Raw genomic sequence first — 22591 nt, 5'->3', positions numbered from 1 at the left:
ATCGCCTAAGCATGTGCTGTTTCCAAGTGATTGAGTGGGTGAGTGTACCTCTCCACATCCGGGCGAGTGTGCATGACAAAGTGACAGAGAGTGGGCGAGTTTGAAGGTTACCTACCTCTCTCCAGGGTGTTTTCTTTCTTGTCTTTCATGCTCATGGCCAGCGACGCGCCCTCTGGGACCTAGAAAAGCAGGGAATAAGGAGGAGAAGAAGGATGAGGGGGCGAAGAAAGGCGAGAGAGGCCAGAGGGCATAGGTCAGGGGTGAGCTTGGGTGCACCAAAACAGTGTCATTAAGCATGCCCTGGAGGGCAATGTCTCGCTCAGAGGTGCAAGTGTTTGTGTATGTGTGTTGGTCTGGAGCGGTGGCTGGTTTTGCAGGGGCCTAGCGCTGCTCATTAAAGTCAACCTGCAGTGAAATGGATTGAACAGAATCGTCAGTGAACCCAAACTGTTAGTACAAGCTCTGGCTTGTTTCTCTCACAGCTCCATCTAAACCCCCCAGCGAAACTCTACAACACTTACCAAAGCATAGGTAACAGTTCAAAGGTCGAGAGGCATGGGTGTTTGTTTAATCATGCACAAATCAACGCAGACATAAACACGCATACAAAACATGCAGGTAGCTGGAGGAGTAGATTTAAAAAGGCTTCTTGTTGTCACATCACCTTCGTTTTGCAAAATTTGCCTGATTTAGGAGGAGTATGCTTTACTGGGAGGGAAATTAAATTAATCTTTAAATTTGAAAGAACTTAGCAGATGACCAGAGCTGCCTAAGTTTTCAACCCGGTGCTCACTGGACATGTAATAATATCACGTTTCCTGTAGGTGAATTTACTCTACTATAAGATTGCACTGGAAACTCTCATTGTTGTGGACTTGGTCACTTCAGGCGTTTAAAAATGAGGTCAGATGTCAGGATACTTTTGTCTAGTGGTCATACTGGCTCTCTATTGGAAAATGAGAGAGTGCAAGAGTTTTAGCAGATAACAGGAAGACTGAATGTATTACAGGGAAGCTACTCTGTTCCCACCCTTTCAGCTTTCTCTGTCAGGAAACAGGATGGATTTGGAAATGTTGGCAACCCTTTGGAAATCTCATAGTTAAGGCATATTTCAAATCATTCAAAAATCTGAAATAGGAGGACAAACAAAACAAAAGGTGGAGATTAGAAATAGAAAAATGTATTTATTTTATTTATTTATTTTTTTTATATCTGGGTCACAAATTTGAAGGTAATAGAAAGCCTCATTAACACTTAAATAATGCAAACTTATATTTCTCATTATATTGATCTTTAATAGGAGAGAATATTTTCAACAACATAAAAGTCATACTGATCAAAAGTGATCAGCAATTATGAAACCCTTGCATTACTAAAGTTCAGAACTGAATTAATTAACGCAGGAAAGTGTGTACTTGTAGTTATTTTAGTTCAATGGTTGACCTTCACTACGAGGCAAGATTTACATACGGTATGTGCCGAGTGTGTTTTCACCTTTTTTTTCTGCTGAACAGGGACATTATCCCTCAGGACTTCCAGATCTAACAAGTCCCAACATTTCCCACTCTCTTAAAGCCAATTACAGTAAAGTCAACAACGTCAGAGTAAAGCTGAATTTCCCACGGCACACAGACAGGTATGTGCTTGGAAGTGGGAAATGCCTCACAATGATTACGTCTGTTTGCTTGTTTTACTGAACTTTCACAAGATCTATAACCACTTTCCCCCCTGCTGTGACTTATATACACATAGCATAATCTATGTAATGTTTAACCTTGACCTAATTATGTTTTGGTTTGAGGTGGAGGTAATTAATAAGTTCCTATTGTAAAAACAATACAGAGAATTAAATAGAAACAGGTGCCTATGTTTCCAATCAGAAGTTTACAAACAGTCATCGTTGCCATGATTGTCATATTCTGTTTTTCTTTTAGTGATGCATTTGAACCATTCTCTTTTAAATTGCTTAGATAACACAAAATGAATCTATAATATTTTCTAAAAACAAGAGTTGGGTGCACAAGTCTGCATTTTTGTGGACTGGGGAATGTTTGAAAACTATCGCCACTGTCTACAGTGAAGTGAGTTTAACATCACCATGGACTGAGAAAGAAGCTCTTGCTCCAAAATTGACACATTTAAGCTTGACAGAAATTTGCAGCTGCCCACAAAGCCCAAATGCAATTTGGAGAAATGTTTTATGATAAAATGAGAAACATTGAGGCGTTTGGCCACACTGACAGAAAAAATGTTGAACATCAAATTGAGACTTTATAACCTATTAACATGGTACCAACTGTCAAGCCTGGTGGTGGCGGCATCATGTTGAAGTTCTGGTTCGCTCTCAGTGATAAACCTGAATGGAATAAGGAGGAGGACTGTATCCAAATTCTTCCACTTTGAAAAGATTTGGACCCTCCAATTGGATGACGCCAAACACTTAATTCAACTTTATTCAGTTCAAACTGGTTTTGAACTGGATGAAGCTGGCTAACTCTAGGCTTCTGGAGTCACATCAACTGTATTGAAAATGTAAAAAGAAGATGCCTAAAGCTAGCAGGAAACTAGCCAATTTGTATGAGATCATTTCAGAGCTGAAGAGCGGTCAAATATCCAGCTAGAATTAAGGCAGGACCTGGTGACTCACTACAAAAAGTTTGTGATTTGGCTAAAGGACTTTTTTCTATCAGTGATGGCATGTGTATTTATGAGAGCCTTATGTGTAATATCCTGCCATGTAAATTAATTAAAATTCCACAATCAATTTGCACCATCTTATCATTTTTAAGAACCACTGCGGTTGTTCACCCTCATAAAAACGATTCAAGTGCATCTTTAAAGGCACAAGCCCAACAAAAGGAGTCAAGCGATACAATTTATATCGAGTTCTCGCCACTCTTATGACATCACCCACCTCAGCAGCATGCTCACACACACAAACACCCACCTGGTAATGGAAGACTGTGTTGAGTTTCTTTCGACCGTCCTCCATCACTGAGGAGTTGTCCAGGTCCTGCAGGAGCTTACTGTTGCTGCCAGAGTCAAACCACTCTGAAAGGAGGAGAAGGAAGAAGAAGGCGAAGGACTGAGACAATTTCATTGTTAAATTTGGAGCAGAACAGGCGAGACAAACGGCAGCTATGCTCCGGCTCTATGTCATGACCTGTGGAAATATTCTCAGGCCATTAATCAAATCAGCTCTGCAGGCTCGGCAGCCTCTGAAAGCAATAACTCTTTGTGATTATGACTGTACACTCTCCTCAATGCATTCTGTCATTTATTATATTGCAGCCTCAGGTTAGTTGGGCTTCATGAGAAGAATTGACCTTTTTGCAAAGGAGATTACTATATCTTGGAGGGCTCGAGGAGGGGAAAGGATGGAAATAATCAGAGGAAATGTGTTCTTACCCAAGTCCACATCCTCCGCTCGAGGCCACTGGGAGAAAGGCAGGTTTTTATAAAAGGCTTCAATTATTTTTTCTTTAACTTGGCAGATCGTGTCAGTATTCATGACCCTGACTGACAGTGAGTCCATGCCACACCCCTGGAAGGACACATTGATGTTCTGACAGACAGAGAAAAGAAGGAAAAGAGTGTGTCACTTGCACTGAATGTGATTTTGTAGGTGACAAACGAGCAGCGAGTTTGTGAAGTGTTCAACCTGTGGCTTGGCCTCAATGTTCTCACGGAGTAGCCACTCCTCGTTGAGGGTGTAGCGGGCTTTCCCGGTGAGGACGTCTATGGAGCCCTTGTTAATCTGCTGCTTGATTGCACAAAGAAGCAGGAAGAAAGGCTCGCCCACTGTTTCCTGGGAAAAAAAGAACCGAGTCAATGCGCTTCTTTTAGAATCAAACTGTCTCTCAGGGCTCCTCTCTGTCCTCACTTTCAGGTAGCTGTACATGCAGATGGACATCCAGTTGGTCAGCATCTTCTCCACGACGGACTCGGTGCGGCGCAGCATCAGTTTGGGGTTCTTGGAAGCCGAAGCGTCGATAAGATCAACCAGCAGGTCTTTCATGATGCTGGTGTAATATTCAAGTTTCCCATGGAGGGCGATGGTGAGCAAGGACGCCAGGCTGCATCTGAAAACAGATCAGCAGAGGAGGCATGAGCAAAAAAAAACAAAAAAACTCAGGCTTGTGCAAACATGCTCTGTCAATGTATGGTTAGTGGATATTTAAAAATAATAAATCATGAGAGCCAAAACAAGATTCAGCCTGGTCCAGTGCACCTGTGACTGCTGAGCCAAATAAAGGTCTGATCTAAGGCAGGGAGTGTCTGAGTCAGTGTCCAGGAGTGCAGGCAGGGGATTTCCCTAACAAAGCTCCTTTAATCCAGCAGGAAGAGGCTCCATCAGTCAGTAAAGTGCTGACACTGTGCAGGGACAGGGATGCAGTCTGACTGGAATTTCTCTCTGATTCACAGTGACCGCTTAATATTGGGAAACCTCAAACAAACATCACATTTACCACAATATAAAACTTGACCTGCTTCTCTCTCTCTCTTTCTCTCTCTCTCTCTCTCTCTCTCTGTGTGACTGTGTGTTGCAAAAATAGAAAAGACAACACCAGCCTGGTACCACAGTGTTGCGTGTTCTCATAAATAATTTGTTTGAGAAATACAGAGCAACATTTGGCTTTCAGCAGGAGATTTGTTTCCGGACATTTGTTTCCGGACATTTGATTCTGATTTAAGGCAAATATTTTCTTGTTTGTCACTTTATTTGTGTCTTTAAAAAAAAAATTAAAATTAAAATCCTCCATTGTTTTCATCACCTGCTTGTTTGTCTACAGCTTTTTGCTGAAAGGGATGTGAAATGATAAACTGCTTCTCTGCAGAAATGACAGCAGAATAGAAAAAACTAAACCAGTGTTGGTCAGAAAACCCAAACACTTCCTGGAAATGGTAAAATTCACCACAAATTGTGAAACTGTCATTATTACACACTTTACATAATCATCTGGCGTTTTAGCCCTTAACTTTAGCTGTTTAAAGTTAAAGACATACGACTCAGTCAGAATATTTTTTTGTGATTGGCTCTGATTAGTAATCAGCAGGTGAAACAGATTTTTTTCATATGTACAAAATGCATCAGGATTAAGAACTCCCACTACATTTTGTTTAGTCTCATAAAAATTAGACAAACATTAGGGGGCGTAATTAGGGCGACAATTTCCTGCAGCACATTTTCCCGCCTTTATGATTCAGAGTCTTTGAAAAATTTGGAATCGTCAAAATTAGAATTGGCAGCTCAGAACTCAAAGAAAACTGCTGGGTTTGAAAAAACACGGACTGGTGCATCTCTATTGTTAAATTAAAAATTTAAAAATGTTCAGTTTCCTTTTACTTATGCCTAACAACAGCTTAGCAAACTGTGTATTGTGTTGGAATCCCAGGGGAGCTGTCTCTGTTAGTGTTTGTCTGAAAGTGTGTCAGTGGTGGCTCAGCTCTAATAAGTGGCCACTTTGCAAAGGTCAACTCCAAACAAAAGGCTTAGTCATTCATAATTCTCTGCTTATGCCATCCAACAGAGCAAAACACAGTTAAAATTTTAACCAGAGATTTAAAGGCAGGAATATCATTAACATTTCATAATTTCACAACCTATGATGCCTTCCAGACTTATTGGCACCACTCGTAGATATGACTAAAAAGCCTTAACATTGAATATTTCATTACAGCAACACATTTTTTGACAGGTGGCACAATTGTTAGTGCCTTTGCTCTTCATACTTTGTATAAAGACTCAGTGCTGATAGAGTTCAAGCTTTCTATGAAAGGTTTTTATGACAGATTTTTATTTAAAGTCTCATGTTGTTTCAAAGTGCATGCTGCAATGCTCTCCAGTAACTACAATGTTCCCAGGGTTTTTGAAAACTAACAGGACCAAAACCTCACAAATCTTCCACTGTACCAAACAGTGAACATAATTTGCTCTTCAACAAATTTGCCTTTTCTTTTATGCCGAACTTATCTGGAGTGTTTCTTGGTAAAAAAAAATCTCAGTCTTAGTCTCATGTGATCAAAGCATTAAATAGCATTTTTATGCTCATTATGATAGGACAAAAAATTCTTTTTAATGACAAAACTGGTTACCAAAGTAGACGTGTCTAGTGTTTCCCATGGAGACTTCACAACATGAAGACGCCACTGTTTTAACCGGTGTGGACAGCAGTAGGGCTGCAGCTAATGATTATTTTAGTAATTGATTATTCTGACAATTAATCAAGTAGTCTCAGGTCGGATAATGAAAATTATCCAATGCTTATTTAAACATTAATTTAAACACTTAGGCTTGTTTTGTACAATATTAGAAGTACAACTAAAAATGTACATATGTAATTGAAATAATTTTTTAAATAAGAAAATAAGCACTTGCTTTTTTAATACACTATGTATTAAAAATAATAACAGAATTTCTTTAGTGTACGCGTGATCATTAGTAGCAAAGGATGCATCTGCAGCTAAACAAATCCTTCTAACATCAACATATGAAAAGCCTGGCCCTTTATGCTTGACTTAGCACCAATAGAGCGCATGGCAAATCTGTTTTTTGGATTAACCAATTAATAATAGCAAAACAGATTAATAATGGGATGGCAAAGGTGCTGAGTAGGATCTTTTAAATTACAGAATTTGAAATGGGTGAAGTTAAAATTAGACCATTAGAGGAGTTCTGAGTAAAACATAATAATAAAGAGGTTTTTCATGTATATTTCTTTGTACAGTTTTGGATTAATATCTCCTCAATGTGTGGTTCTTTCAGCAACTGCTGCATTTAAGAGTTTATATTCTAAAGTTACTGACTAACTGATTACTAAATTAGGTGGCGATTATTTCAATGATCCATTAATTATGATTAATCTGATTAAATGTTTCAGCACAACCAGAGAGCACTGTGTAGCCTTCCAGTTGTAACTAAAGACTGCACAGTAATGAAGCAGTAAAGGCTGCAGGTACCTGTCTCGCACAGCAAAGTCCTTCTGCTGCTCCAGGGCGTGGACGAAAGTGATCAGGAAGTGCTTGTTATTGAGCAGAGTGGAGAACAGAGTGATGCCCTCCTCCACATTAGGTCGTGTTGTGTCGTTGGCCTGGTGACAGAAGATGACAGAGGCTGGGTGAAACATTTACTTCTCTGCATGATTTCACCCTAACTGGATTACACACCTGCTGCGCCCTCACTTATCATCTCCACCACCTCTCGTCTGATGTGACCCATCCAGTGAACACCTCATCCTTCTATTGCATCCTCTCTCCTCCGCTTCTTCAGCTAGCCCCTCCCCCATTCAAGTTTTCTCCACAGTAGCTGCGCTCCCCACTCCCGCCCCTTACAGTGTTTGATTGTGGCTAAATGTGCGGAGTCGACTTAATGAGTGTGGTCTATCAATGGGCGCGACTAAGCAGCAGCGTGATGAAGTCTTCCCTCTGGACCGCAGCCATATGGTGTGGTTTGCAGTCTGACAGAAGGAGAACAGGGGTGTCCATTAAGATAAATGCCCGCCTCTGAGATTTATTCGCTGTGACCTGGAAAACACTTCCTGCGAAGACAATGTGGATCCAAGGCACTTCATCACCGTTAGACAGGCTCCCCTGGCTGCCGACCCAAAACCAGCGCTGCAATCCTTACTTTCCCTCGTTAGATGCTGCACATGAACATACGTGTGCTTTCACACTCAGCACATGTTAATACCCATGTGTGAAAGTGCGCACCTTCTTCCTCTTTGTGTTGTCTGGCAGTATGCAAGCACAACTTGAGTGTTAAAACCTGGGTTGGACTTCAGGGAGGGCTTTCAGGGGCAGTACTGGGAAGTCTTGAGTTTCTTAAAATGTATATTTTTAGTGCATTTTGTCACCTGGCAAGGTTACTGTCACATTTTGATTCTGGCTTCTTCACCACTTCAGTTACACACACCTCTTAATTTTGACCGTTCATCTCTAGAGATTTTTTGCTCTTTTTGCTACTTCAGCTGGTTACCTGGAGCTCTCCAGTCTATTAATGACTGTCGCTGCTGAAGTAAAACATTTGTTGCATAATTTGAGGTTTGTTTTTGTTTTTCTTCAGATTTAAATAATTTGTTCATTTAAGGTACACTTAATTATTGATTGATTGGGTCAAATGTTAATTCTCAATGTTTTTTTTTTGATTTAATAAATCCTGAGTTATGAAGTAGGGGTACAAATTGGCTAAGACATAGAGCCTTACAGAAATTATTCTGTTTTTAGGATTCTTCTAGAAATGGCAAATTCAACTATCAAATCAATCATTTGTAAAATCAAAAGTTACTTTACAAATTGACTATAATTTTATTGTATTTTGCATGTGTAAACATAACCTTTGTGGTTATGGTGCCTGAACTGGCTCTGTCCCAGGGACCCACATTCTTCTAAATCAGGCCTGCACAACTTACTGAAGGTAGATTTGTTTAAGAGTCAGAAGGGAGAGATGCAACAACATCAGCTTCTGTTAATGCGTCACTCACTAGAAATTATTAAATAACACACAATAGCACTCAGGAACATGTGAGCTCATTCACATATACTCACATATTCTTCAAATCCACATCATGGCAAACCAGATATGTTTTAAATGGATACTATTGCATGCTGTTGCGCTGCATCAACTGTAATATCTATGCCTCTCCAGCAGGTGGAAACAATGACATCATTTATTTCATCAGCACTCAAAAGAAGAAGGATGGCTAAAGCAGTGCTAGGTTAAAAATTCAAAATAATCTTGTTTGTTCTCCCAAAGCAGTGTTTGTTTTTCACTCACTCAACTTCTTTGGGTTGCAGTTGAAGTTTAATGAAAACGGAGAATGTAGATGTGGGGGAAAAAACCTTTTTCAACCACACTATTTATTTTTTTTAGCACAGAAAGTGATAATGAGAAAAGTGGAAGACTGTCTCATTTTTTAAAAATAAAAAATTATGTATATTCAATCCACACAGAAAAATTTAGAAATCTCAACATTGGAGTAGGGTGACCAGACGTCCTCTTTTTCCCGGACATGTCCTACTTTTCAGACCTAAAAAAATTTCCGGGGGGAATTTCGAAATCGTCCGGGATTTTGGTCAACTGCCTCAAACACATTACATAGCTTACAGTGCATTGTGATTACATTGCCATTCTGCCGATTCCACCCCCCCGCCAACAAAAAAAGAAGTGTCCTACTTTTCAGAAACCCAAATCTGGTCACCCTACATTGGAGACCATTTTTACAAATCTCTCATGCATGTACACAGGAGCACCAAATGCAGCAGAAAATCTCTGCTTGGGAAAACATTTATGTTATTGTGGAAAAGACCGTAGGATGACAAAATCAGACCTTCACCTGCCAGTCCTGCAGCAGCGGATGGGTCTCCGGTAGCACCCGGGGTCCAAGAGAGTCATTCACGTAAGTGGGCTGTACCAGACTACTCTCATAATCTGAACACATCTGAAACACACATAAACACACACAGCAAACTGTAAAACAAAGAGTGTTGTATTCGTAAGCATAAGCGAGAGGGACTGAGAGGGAAAATAATGAGCTGGGCACCAGTTGTTTGTGTTTGGATTGCCGTCCAGAACTGAAAAAAAATAAAAACCCAGAGAGGCTCTTAAATGATCATGTGAAAGAGACATGACACGGTGAAACCATAAGTTAGGAACAGAAAAGGCTTTTTGAGACAAAGTGAAGCAGAGCTAAAAGGCAGCATTTCAGCTCAGTCTGTCATTTCAGGACAGCTACACTTGGCCTGTGTTCTGACTGTGTCTAACACTGTTTAGTGTGTGTAATCTCAGACAGCCAGAAGCTCTTGTGGAAAGAAAAACAAAGGGCCACGAAGGACAGTGTTTGCTGTCTTTATGAAAAAAAAAACTTTGGGGAGATGATGGCAGGGGTGCAACAACCCAATTTGAACACATTTCTAAGCAGAAAATCGGTAGTGTCCACTCTGCAGCCCGTGTGACTGAAATTGTGCAAGATCATCTATTGTTGCAAAACAGCGTGGGCGTGGGAGCTGAGTAGGAAAACTGTTTCGAGGGAAAATTTGCTTGTCTCACTGCCCGCCATTGTTCTGTCTCCTTGAAAGATCATGAATGTGGCTGCAAGATGAAGCCCTCTGTCTCTATCTGTGGAAAAAAACCCCACTGAGATATGCCCACAGTGTACCTTTGCGGTAGATGTCATGTGCGGAAAAATGCTTACCCCATTGGGGAAACATTAACTCTCCTGCAGGGTTCCAAACTGAATCGACTTCGCTCGACATTTACCTTGTGTTTAAAAGTTCCAAGGTGAATTTGTATCCTGCATATTACCAACAGTGGGAAATGCTTAAAAGAAAGAGGCGGGCAGGGTGTAATAAAAATACGAATACCCCCAGTGAGAAAAATGGCAGTGTCAGTCTGCCAGCCAGATTCAGATAAAGCGCTAAAAAAGAAGGTTTCTCACCTTGGGGAAGAAAGTGCGTGTGACAAACTGTTTGTACTCCAAGAAGGGGATACCCTGGCTGCGATTCAGCTCCTTGGTCAGATCTGTCATGTCTGTTTGCAGCTCTGCAAAGCCTGCAAGGACAAAACATAAGGAACAATGAAACCTATTGTCTGGATAAGAAAGTTATTTCTCTTGAAGCAAAATACATTAAGATGTGTTTGGGTTCTGATGCTCTGATTACTGTCCAGGGTCATATCCTTGATGAATATTAAACATAGAAAAGTGTAATCCTGTGATCTTTTTCCCAGTTTCTTTGCCAGACTGGGCAGCCCATCTCAGTATGGAGGCAAATATTTACCAAATGCCAATCACAGCAGCCAAATCCAGTCTGAGGCTTTTATCCAAAACATGTGTGCAGGCTGAGGTTTACATGCAGAAACAGTATCAGCATGTCCAGACACTCACTCCTATCTACATGCTAATACTGCAGCAACTCTACGTTTCAGCAGACGATGATATTCGCCTCTAATGAGAGGCTGGAGATATTTTATGGGAACATACTTCCTTTCACAGGAGGAGAGACATATTTAGGTTAAAATCGCAATTTCTTTAGTCTGTCTAATAAGGAAGAATAAAAATGAAAGATCCAGAGGGATTTCATGGTGCCTTACAAAAGTATGGGATGCTTTTTCCACACTGTTTTTTACATTACAGCTACAAACCCTAATACATTTCTTTGGGATTTTAGATGGCATACCTCAACTAAGCCATACATAATTGAGAAGGAAAAGTGCACATTGTTTTTGACAAATACAAATATGGAGAATGCCATGCATTTTTAATGTCCTTTATTCCCATACTCTTAAATAAAACCAACCAGTTGCCTTCAAATGTCGCCTCTGAGTAATTTAACATCATCATAGTCAAAACTTTGCAGAACCACCTATTAAGTCTCTATTCATTTATCTTTGGAAATTGCTCAGTCTGCAACAGATTGAATGAAGAACATTGATCAACATCAGTTTCTTTCAAGTCTTGCCAAAATTAGATTTAATTCTCTGCTTTGACTGGGTCTTTTTAACAGGTAAACCTTGTTCATCTTTTTAAAGGGTTGCGTTTAGGTTGCATGATCGGATTCGCTTTTCTCGCTAAAGACAAGCATCTCGACAGCTTGATGCCTCTACCATCACTCTTTCACTGTGGGTGTAGAATTCAGATGATGCACAGTATTACTTTATACCACACATAGGCAATTGCTCCCAGGATGAAAGCAATTTAATTATTTTTTTTGTTTTTGAATACTTGCATGGCACTTGATGTATGGATTATTACTCCTTTAAGTTATTTATCCTCTCAACTAGATCACATCATTTGGTCCAGAATAAATGGAGAGGCTAAATATAAAACCATCCCTGTGCTTCTGTTTTCACACAAACTCCTCCTGTTGGAGCAATGTTTGGACCATCAGTTTCCTGTCGTCTTTTACCCCTCCTTTTTTCTTTTCCAGAGAGCTACTTTCCTCTCAGCAGAAAGATCCCTCGTTTTGTGCGCACTCACCATGAACTCGTCCACAAATCTATCTATGTCCTCTGACTAAATAACCTCGCCTCTCCTCCTCCTCCTCTCCCTCCCACGCCTCCGCTTCTTCCCCCGGCTCGCGGCCCTCGTTCCCGTTCCTATCGCTTCCTCCCTCCATTTCTCTTTCACTATCCATCCCCCCCTCCATCTCTGCTCCATAAATCTGGGTGCTCAGACATGGAGTGGCCTTCACTCGGGCCTACTCTAATGTTCAGACGCACACGTAAACATACAGACACACAGAGGCTTTTTTCCTGTAGATGCAGGACATACTATGTGGCCGCTTTGTAAATCTGTGACTGATCATTTGTCAGGCTCTTCATTTTATGAGTCACGCTTACAAGGCACAAATCTGTCAACTTTTGTGTCTCCTTCCCACTTCAGATGAGACAACCTCCACACCAAGTGCCATTTTTTTGCACGCAAACACAAGAACACACACAGGCAAATGCAAGGTTTAAATCTCAGAGTTCCTCTTTTAACCCCACCTTTCCGGATCTCCTCTCTGATCTGGGACTCCATCTCCTCCATTTGGAGAAGAGTTTTCTGCCAGTAGCGTTCAGCCCTCCGGCTCTTTGTGCAGTACACGACAAGAGCTGTGAACGACAGCAAAGGGTGAGAAAAACAAATAGCCGCTTCACACAGTGTGGGGTCAAAATGGCTCTGAAATATTTTCATTAACAATTTTCAGCAGAGCTTCTGTGTCACAATTTTCTAAATTAATTTCAATCCCGCAATACTGAAAGAGACATTGTCCACATTGCGTAATGGCTAAGCACAATTCATGTATACACGCTCTCATTGGTAGCATTACATCTAAAATGTCTGGCAGGAAACAGAGGGGCTTTTGTGAATATATGATCCAATTTGGGAAACGGTGTGAAAGTATACACTCGGTCGAATTTTCACCCGTACACCTGCCCTGCAGACCATCTCGGTTTCTGACTACAGAGAACAGACACACAGACAGAATTGGGAACACTGGAGTCTTTGTGCGCTGGATACTAAAGAGGGATGAAGCAAGTGCAGGAAACTACAAGCCTAGAATTCCTTTTATCTCTTTCCACATCTGGAGCATCCGTAGCTGCAGCAGGCACGCATCCATCATCTGCTGGCAGGCCTGTGTGTGTGCGGGCGTGTGCATGTGTGAGTGTGTGCTGGACCTACCCACAGTGCACAGAAGCAGCAACACGCAGCACACCACAATGGACACCACAATGGCCAACTCGCTGCCGCCCAGCTGTACTTTGGTGATCATGTGGCGAAAGTTCCCCACTTGCACCTAGAAAGATAAAGAAGAGTTCCACATAAAACTGGGTCACATTTGCTGAAACGCTCACTTCTCTTTTATCAGAATTAATTTCGCAGTGGCCATCGCAAATACCACTAGTCCTATACTGATCATTTTATCAAAGAGTGTGTATGATGAACAAAACAAATGCAGAAAAAACAACAAGGTGCAACTAAGTGTTATTAAAATGTAAAGAAATCACAAATGTGAGTAAATAACTTTTTTCCACCCCAGTTTTCAAACCATGCTCCAGTTTCCATTATAGGTTATTTGGATGTTTTCAGCAGAAATGTTTGTATCAACTACTAAGTAGCTAAATATAAACAAATTAGCAAAGCAAGATAAACTGAGATTTAAATTTCAAACATACAGCCGAACAGATTATCTTTTTTTTCATGCACATTGATTGCTTTTACTGAAAAACTGCAGCATCCAAAGGAGAGAGGCACAGTGCAAACAACTTTAGGAAACTGTGATGGATGACAATGAGGTACAGACCTGTCAGGTTGTGTCAGCTTTGTAAGCAGATATGCTTTAAGAAATGTCCATTGTATTGTTTGTGCGGTTTAAGGTCATTTTAAAGACATGTCAAAGAAATCCAGAGTATCTAACGTTTTTTCCTGGTATAAGGTCATGCTGCCCCTCCCACACCTATTGCTGTCATTCAGCTGGCAGAAAGAAGGATTTGTCTCCAAGTTGCATAACTGACAAAGTTGGCAGTTTGGAAATATTTTTGGTTGAGGAAAATACACACAGTAAAAGCATGGAAGCTAAAGGAGTGCTGGTCAGTCTTATTAAGGTAATACTATCTTAAAGTTACAAGCAGCATATCTGTAAAACAGTTGTCTGCAGGTTCTCCGGAGTCAGAATAGTTGTTTTTTTGTTGTAAATATAAAACATTGGATTTCTTCACATTTTAACATCATTCAAACAGCTAGGTATTGCCTTTTAAAATATTTTTTTTAGGATGCTGCTTAATGGAAATCATCAAAAGCTAACTCCAAAGTTGCATAGTGGTGTGAAAAGCAATGTAGCAGCACTTTACATGGGCTTAAACTGAGCTGCTGATATTAGCAGCAGTAAATACAGCTGCAGTAGACTAAATAAAATGAAATACAGGAATAAACTTTTCAAGCTGAGTTAATTTTAGCTACTGTCCCTGGGTATGTGCTTGAGGTACGATAACCTTTTATTTTCTTCTTCCGTTAAATTTCTACTCTATTACATACAGGCAGTAAAGTGTATTTGAAAGACAGATACAAAGATGAAAAAAGCTCAGGAAGACAGAGCAGGTATGAGGAGGAATAACATTAAAGGACTCGTTTATTATATTTTTATCCCAGGACTGCACCAGAATAGCACGTTCCGATTCACATATGAAAATACTTTTTTCCAGCTTCTCCGTTAATCTTAAATCATGAACAAGCCCTTTAAGCTCCTGTCTTTTTCAGTCTCTCTACTCCCAGGCTTTGTTGAAACCTTTGCCCCTTTTAGCTGCACAGTGGAGCCTCTAAAAGCCAACTGCAAGCCCACTAAGTAATTATTTTTTAACTGATTGTGAAAGACAACTTTCCTAATCCACTGCTGTGTAAAAATATTCACACCCCCTTGAACTTTTCAGCTACTTTCCAAACTGCAGCTGCAACCTTTTTGTTGATATTGGATGTGTTAGATCGACACAAAGTGCTGCAAGATTGGGAAGTGGTAGGAAAACAATACACAGTCCAAAGGTAATTATAGCCACAAAATAAAGAAATCTTTCTCAAAGTGATGCCTCACTAGTCACACTAGTGAGGTAGAAAAATATCTTTAAAATTGGTTCACAAGGGCTAGTTTTAGTCTTGTTTCCACCCCAAATCTTTATTTCAGAGTGTTAGTTTATATTTAGTTGGTAAAAAATAAGGACAGCATCTTTTCTAAATAACATATTTAAAACCTTTTGCAATAGGGGCGCAGGTGCTGGCGCACACACAGACAAGCCTATCCATTTTGCAATGGAGACAGGTGCACACATGCAAAAAAGAAATTAGGCTGTGGGTTTTGAAAAATGTTCCCTCTCTCAGCGCTGAAAGAGTCACCCAGTTCAAACTAACCCAGATGTGGCAAGAAGCAAACTTTCACTTCTCCCTTCTGATTAGTCAGCAGGGTCCTCTGTGGTCTCAGCTCACTTCGTTCCCTCCTCATCTGCAATCCCAGCATACTTCATAAAATGAGACTCAGATAAAAAACCCTCCAATCCTCAAACCAAATCCTTCTTACACACAACTCTGTGGGGGAAACAAGCTCATTGGGTAGCCTTGCTTTCAAGATTCCTCCATCCCCCTTCGAGTTCAGGCGCTTATTTACACGGAGCAGCCGGAGAAGACCTTCCTTTTCCAGAGACTGCACCACTGTGACCCGGTGTAATGGAGGGGAAAATGCCATTGTTCCATGTTCCTGTTTCGCTTGGGGTAGAAAAACATCACTTCCTCACGTCTACTGCTACAGCACTTCAGAGCCAAGCACAACACAGGCATGCAAAAATAGATCTGCTTCTTAAAGTGAAAAAAAAAACCCACTAATGGCCACAAACTTTGCCTGAGCAAAGCATACGAGCATTTATTTAAATCTGCCAACACAAAGGAAAATAAATGCGAGGGCTATATTTACAGGCTTGTCAAATGGAAAGACTTCCTTTTTGCTCATGCGCAGGCAGCCCACCCATTTCTGTTATGACATTTCCTCTGACCCTTGCTCTCTGCTCATGTTGTTCCTAATTACCCCTGTTTGCTCTGAGTGATCTTGATAGACAGAAGAGGTGGGCGCGCACCTGAGAGTGTTACAGGTACAAGAAAGAGGTTGAGGAGAAATAAGAGGTTCTTATTTCTATTTTTGTATAAAAGTGGAGAAAACTTCTCTCAGAGCACAACTCAGCTGAAAACATGTGCTTCAGAGCTTTCTCATCACAAACTAGCAGTGTAGCTCATATCTGAATATGCACTTTATTACAGTCCCTCCTCATAAAATGCTGTCAAAATAGATCAGAATGGACGACAACATATGTAAACAAGTGTAGAAGTGCTTTATGGTTTTACTTAAAAACTTGGAAGAAAAACTACCCCACTGGAAAGTGAGATCATCGCTGACTCAGAATAATTGTGTAGCAATGTGAGTGACAAGAATTGAAGGACACAAAGATCAGTTGATAAATACAATGTGTCACTGTTTTGTTGTTACGTTTATCACTAAGTGACGGCTCAGCACCCCAGCTAATATTATATTGTCATGCTTAGAAAGCTGAAACCATTCATAAAACATGTTAGAGGTGGCTCAGACATCTTACTTACAGTGCATGGGTTCCTGCACACTAAATCTGTTTCAGTTAATATCACAGATGGTCCTGATTCTGACTAAATATTTGGCTTAAATGCTAAATGACAGATGGGTGAGGAGCTGAAATTATCAGGGTCTGTTGAGCAATAATATTCAAGATGAGATGAGACGAGGGTCTGTGCGAAAACCGCGGTGAGGTTGTGGTGTTTGTACTTACGGTGACAGGAAGCTCACTTTCGCTGGACCTCAGCTGCCCGTTGATGGTGCAGTGGAACAGCTGGTCGTTATGGAAGCTGATGTTACAGGGATAGGAGCCAATCATCACCGAGTATTCCTCCGGCACCAGCTCCAGCTCACTCGGCACTTTCTGCTGCAAAACATATAAAAAAAAAACATGAACTGGTCAGTGCCAAGAGTTGTCTCCCCTTTGAACAGGCCTAGGTAATAAAGATGCAAAGCTTTAGCCCACATGCACATGCATGCATTGCAATACATTATATTTTTCTTTTACAGTTTGCAATATTAGACTGTATGAGTTAGACCTTCACAAAGTTGAGCGTGATTGTGATGCAGAAAAAAATGGATGAACAAAGTTTTAGATAAATATGAAGCCTGAAAGAAGCAAATGGTTTTGTAGTAATTTGTAGTCGGCCCCCTTGTATGCAATTCCCCTAAATAAAATCAAATAGATTCTGTTTAGTATTGCCTTACTCATGGTGGCAACATGTTGGAGCAACTCTGTTTAGCCCATCCTGGTTTGCTCTTCTGCTAAACTTTTGCTCATAATCGTTTTGATTGAGGCGTTGGACAATTGGTCCCTCTGGTTTTGGATCCTGTGGTACTGGAAGCATTTTTGCTCTTTTTATTTTATTTAGGACAGTTATGATGCGTAACCTGGCAACAAGGCATTGGTTTTACAACTGGGAACAACTTATTAGCATCTCAAAAGCTGAAATAATAACTGAACTATGACCCCAAGTCCCGGAGGAGTTGAAAAGGAGACTTCAAAAGCAGAGCGAGAAGGAGGAAGTTCAAACCATCTTTTCCATTGAACATAATGTGCAAGAATTATAGCCCCACTCCAGTGTCTCTCTGACCAATTTTCTGACAATATCTCCAGAGAGAGACTTAAAGAGGTGTATCAAAAGCAAATGAAGCAGATTGGCAGTGCTTGCGAACTACTGACAGTGTAATCAAGACATAGTACTGTGGACTACTGTGTTTACTGCCTGGATATTGAGTTGTTAGCATATCATGATAGAGATAGTCTTACAGCAACAGTCTCTGGTCAGAGACACCTTCAGATTTGTTGCAAAACTCACTGCCACTGAAGATCGTAGCTGCCCACATCATCACCATCCACGATGATATGAGTTGTTTTACTTACCTTTGAGATAAAGTACATTTAAAACAAAATTTTTCCTTCACCTTTTGGCCAATTTGGAAAAGGGAATTAATCAAGGTATGATTTAATCTCAGTATAAATATAGCTGTTCTGTGAAGAGAACAATCACAGCTAACTTGTAATTGACGATGTCTACCTGCAAAATATAATTGAGCATCATAGATGCTCTCCAGCTACTCTGACTGATCTTCAGCTTAATTGGAAGGAGCTAAAATCTTTTTTCTCAAGATGGTGGAAGCTGGTTGAGATTAAGAGTTGCAAATGTAATTGCAGAAAAAGGTGATTTTACAAAGAATGTAATGTTCAGATTAAGTGACACACTGCTAAATAATGGGGTGAGTAAATTTTTAAATGTAAAAAAGAATTGCAAAGCAATGTATATGTTCTCATTCCACAATTATGTTCTATTTCTGTTGGTCTATTACGGTAGGGTTCAGTAAAACAGTATGAAGTCTGGGGTTATAACATGTCAAAATGTAAGAAATGTCCTGGTATGTGAATACATTTGGTATATGCTACACTGAGTTGTCTGGATGAGTCCAGAACAACACTCAGTGCCTTCACAGAGGTCTGTAGCAATGAATCTTACTGTCCTACTTCTATCCAACATCCCCTCTCACTGCTGGGAGCTACATTAATTAAAGGGACCCCATCTCGGATTTTACACTTTACGTGTGACTTCAAGTCATGTGGAGTGGCAGACCTCAACCGTTTCATACAGTTCCACTTTGTCTTCTGGGTGTCCACAGGGAACTTTCTACAGTCTGAAAAAAAATTATTCCTACTGCTGGTGACATCATCCCCGCTGCCTTGGGCTTTACACACTGTCGGCTAGGAAAGTGAAGGATGTTTGTCTGCCAGTCAGGGTTCAGTAACATTTTTAATTAGGAAGCATTTGGGGAAATTTGTAATGTTGGGCCTCATCTAGAGTCAATCCAACCATGTCCATTAATCTAAAAGTGAGCATATATCAGCCTTCTCCGCAGCTTCATCTCACGTTTATGCTTCTGTTGCAAATCCCAAAACGATCTGGAGGGATGAGATTAAATTGCTGAATTATTCCTTTAATGGGAATTCCATAAAGTCTCTGTGGAGCTTATGGATTTCTACTCAGAACATCTTCTACAGACAGTTATTTTAAGCCTACAGGGAGGTTTTTATTAGGTCTAATATTTTACAGCTGTACTTGTTCATTGCATGTACGCTCGTTTCCTTTTTGGGTGGTCGTCTAACAAGCTTAGATTTTCTACAAGAGGCCTGGCAGGTTTAGGGGTTCTGCAGAGAACCGTGAATCTAGACAGGAATATAAGATGCTGGAAACCCTGTAGGTTAGATGTTCCCTGGCCTGAATCCTCTATGAATCACTGGGACCACTCTCATCTTCCTCTCTGTTTGAGCTTTAACTGCTCTGCCTTCATCTACAGTTTGACAAACAGCAAAATGCCCAGCTGGTTAAGCATCACAAGCTTGTCAGTCTAGATTAGATCAGAAAACCCAACATTATCATCACACCCTGTCTTTTTTCATCATCTTGACATGTGCCTCCGGTTTGACCTTTGAACTCACGTTGGTTGAGTCTTTAGCATTTCAGACGGATTGGAGTCACCGTATTAAGAGAACTACAGCAAAGCATGAATTCATTTTTTCAGCAGCCAATTTGTTTGGAGATCTACTGCTGTCCTTGTTCATAAGCCCACTATCAGTCAGGCTTCAGTCGCTGGACAGATGGTTTCACTTACAACTCTATGATAGTCAGGCGTACTTGACTGCATGGTTGAAACAAGGACTGTAAGCTCTCCAGGTTTCTGCAGCTGCAGAACAAGCTCAAATCACTGCAACCCCAAGATTTCAATTTTAAAGGGGACAAGTATATAATGTACTTTCAAGTCATATAGCACCATTTTACAGCACCATCAGGTAACTATATCACCTTCATTTAGTAGAAAAATGTGGTATATATGAAACATAACTTAGAAGAAATTTGGTTTCACTTTTAAAACTCGCCTTCAGGACGTCATCACAGCAATGTTCCTCTATTAATCCTTTACAATTTTTTTTACTACCATTTCACTGAGAAGTAGTTTGTATGATGTTGATGATGGTATTTGCTAATTGCTAATGCCGCTAGTCTGGATAAGCTGAGTTGGGGAGAGGGTTTATTATTCGTCAGAACAAGCATTTATGGTGGCTGCCATAGGAGGCTGAGGGATTTCTCAAACCTTTATGAAAGAATTAAAGAATAACTCCAGGTATGTTTTTGATGAAGGAATAACATTGCATTATATAAAGCTCTAGAAAGACGATTTTACATAATACACCACTGTTAATAAAGATTTTTTTTCCTGGATGGCTTGCACCTCTGAAACTCTCAGAATCAGAATTACTTTACTGTCACTGAATAAGAAAGCACAATGAAGCTTAATGACTGTCTTTGTGTCATATCTTCTTTATGTAAATTGATCTGCCTACATCCTTGAGACTGATCTATACATGACTGAGAGATGTAAATCAAGACTAAACTTTTCCCTTAAGGACCAACAGATCAAAAACATTCAGGCCTGGACATAAATGCAAACTGTCGTGAGCCACAACCCACAACACAAGTACAAAGGACAAGTTGCAAAAAGGATGGAAAAATGCCCTTTAATATTTTAACAAGGTCAATCCTCAAAGTGGGCCAAAGGTTTGCAAACTTGCACAAGGCTGTAACTCAGAAACAGCAGAGCTGCATTTTATCATTGACCTTTCATTCTTTATGTAATCCCACAATAATTACATGACTGAAACACGCTTTGAACTCTGCAATTAACCTAGTAGGAACAACACTGTGATTACTTATTGGAAAGGTGACCAGACCTACAAAAAATTTCCCTGTTAGTTTGAAACAGCTACATCACTTCAATATAATTAGACCAAGTGAGGAAGTGTGTGTGTGTGTATGTGTGTCTTTATCACCAGAGGGTTTCCTTTCTGTGATTACACACAGAGGGTCCCTACAGGATGCAGCCTCTTTAACCTTTGTCAAAAAGTGCTTCGTCACAACCAACACACACACACACACACACCCACACACACCCACACACCCACGCACACAAATAAAGAGCATCATCCATGTATGTTGAAATACTTTGCAAATATTGATTTATAAATATAAAATTCACAATATTTTGTAAAAAACACAGTTGGATTAAAATAAATGTTTTCTAAACTCTGAGGAAAGATGCACAGCAAATCCTACCTCTAGTTCTGGCTGACTAACAAGCTTCCTATTAAACAAACACATTCTGTCTGCAGCCTCCCCTCCCCTCAGGTCCACCACAACTGGAATCCACCTTTCCTAAATAAAGCAGGAAACAACAGACAAGTCGCTCATGTAGGCAGGCAGAGACAGCGACTCCTGCAGCGACCTCCTCCTAGCACGCACTAACACATAAAGAGGAGGTGGCATCATGTTCAGACATCCTTGTCTGTGCTGTTCCTGTGTGCGTGTCGCGCGGTGTCACAGCCGGCAGCCCTTTAACGTGATGGATTCAAGCAGACAGGTGCTTAAATCAGCCAGAACGCACAAACATGGGGCCTCCCACTGAGCTGCCACTGCGCCCCTCCCCACCCCACTCACACCTCCAACAGAAATCAACATGCTTAGGAGGACAGGGTCTTTGATGTGTTTTATGTGCCTCTGGTTTATGTGAATATAAATAAGGACACACTCAGCTCTGTCTGATGTACACTGTCGAGTTTGTCTTGTTAAGTAATGATTTTGCATCCAAAAAAACAAGAAAGGAAATTCCATCACTTGTTGATGGCTTTTAATGATCACAATATTTGTTGTAAATATTTGTTACAAAGTCAGCTTGGCATCATAAGAGACCATTTAACCAAAAAATAATAAGCAATGAAAGTGTCTAATTATATCTAGCTTCTCTCTGACTGTGGGAAATGCAGTGCCAGTTGTCTGACTCTTTCAGTCCATCTCTATAGGAACACATTTTGACCAAAAACATGAATTATGCCTTAATGATTCTTCACCCGCACCATAAAGTTGACATTTGTTAGTATTTATTCATATAAAATGACAAAACTACAGAGCCATCCATGATTATTAACATTATGGATAAAGAAGTGTGAGTCTCAAAAATAAATGATTCTAAAAAAATGAGAAAATCCAATCTTAACTAACTTCAGAACATTGATTTACTTAAGAAACTACTATTTTTAACTAATTATAGGAGCCATAATTATTGACATCCCTTATGCTTATGATAAAACTGACATAGTTAGGCATTATTTCTTATAATCTATTTATTCTTTACATGTTAAGTGAATTAAAGGGTCTGGGAACTTTTATTTAATAATTGTAGCCTGCTTGCTTGGCTGTAGATGTTAGATTACACAGACGCTTGCTTCCTTCATCCATCTCTTCTTAATGAGAAACACAAGAAAACATATTATCCATAAGTCACTTGACATAACTTATCCATATCTGCAGACAGTACAATAAATAAAAAAGTAAGAACAGAGTAATAGAGTTAAGGATGTGATAACTGGATGTCAATGAAACTCTTATGTTGTTGTTTTTGTTTCTGCATT

At 40.2% G+C, this 22591-nt stretch overlaps 1 protein-coding gene across 4 annotated transcripts in view; it reads right to left on the bottom strand.

Annotated features, from left to right (window-relative positions):
• plxnd1 (plexin D1) overlaps positions 1-22591 on the bottom strand; it is a 96934-nt gene that overhangs the window by 11755 nt on the left and 62588 nt on the right. The window contains exons 19-29 of one of the 4 annotated variants that reach the window (XM_044113229.1): positions 16814-16963; positions 13161-13275; positions 12482-12589; positions 10434-10546; positions 9327-9437; positions 6961-7091; positions 3884-4082; positions 3662-3808; positions 3409-3565; positions 2948-3051; positions 116-179 (exon numbers count right to left, since the gene is read on the bottom strand). In XM_044113229.1, the coding sequence (XP_043969164.1) occupies positions 116-179; positions 2948-3051; positions 3409-3565; positions 3662-3808; positions 3884-4082; positions 6961-7091; positions 9327-9437; positions 10434-10546; positions 12482-12589; positions 13161-13275; positions 16814-16963 (1399 nt within the window). Of the gene's footprint in view, positions 1-115; positions 180-2947; positions 3052-3408; positions 3566-3661; positions 3809-3883; positions 4083-6960; positions 7092-9326; positions 9438-10433; positions 10547-12481; positions 12590-13160; positions 13276-16813; positions 16967-22591 lie in introns of all 4 variants that reach the window. The other 3 variants (XM_044113220.1, XM_044113249.1, XM_044113240.1) reach the window with 3 other exon arrangements.

The sequence above is a fragment of the Gambusia affinis genome, linkage group LG01 (assembly GCF_019740435.1).
Source record: "Gambusia affinis linkage group LG01, SWU_Gaff_1.0, whole genome shotgun sequence".
Lineage (NCBI taxonomy): Eukaryota > Metazoa > Chordata > Actinopteri > Cyprinodontiformes > Poeciliidae > Gambusia > Gambusia affinis.
Note: the sequence above shows the minus strand (reverse complement) of the source record. Positions and strands in the feature narration are given on the sequence as shown.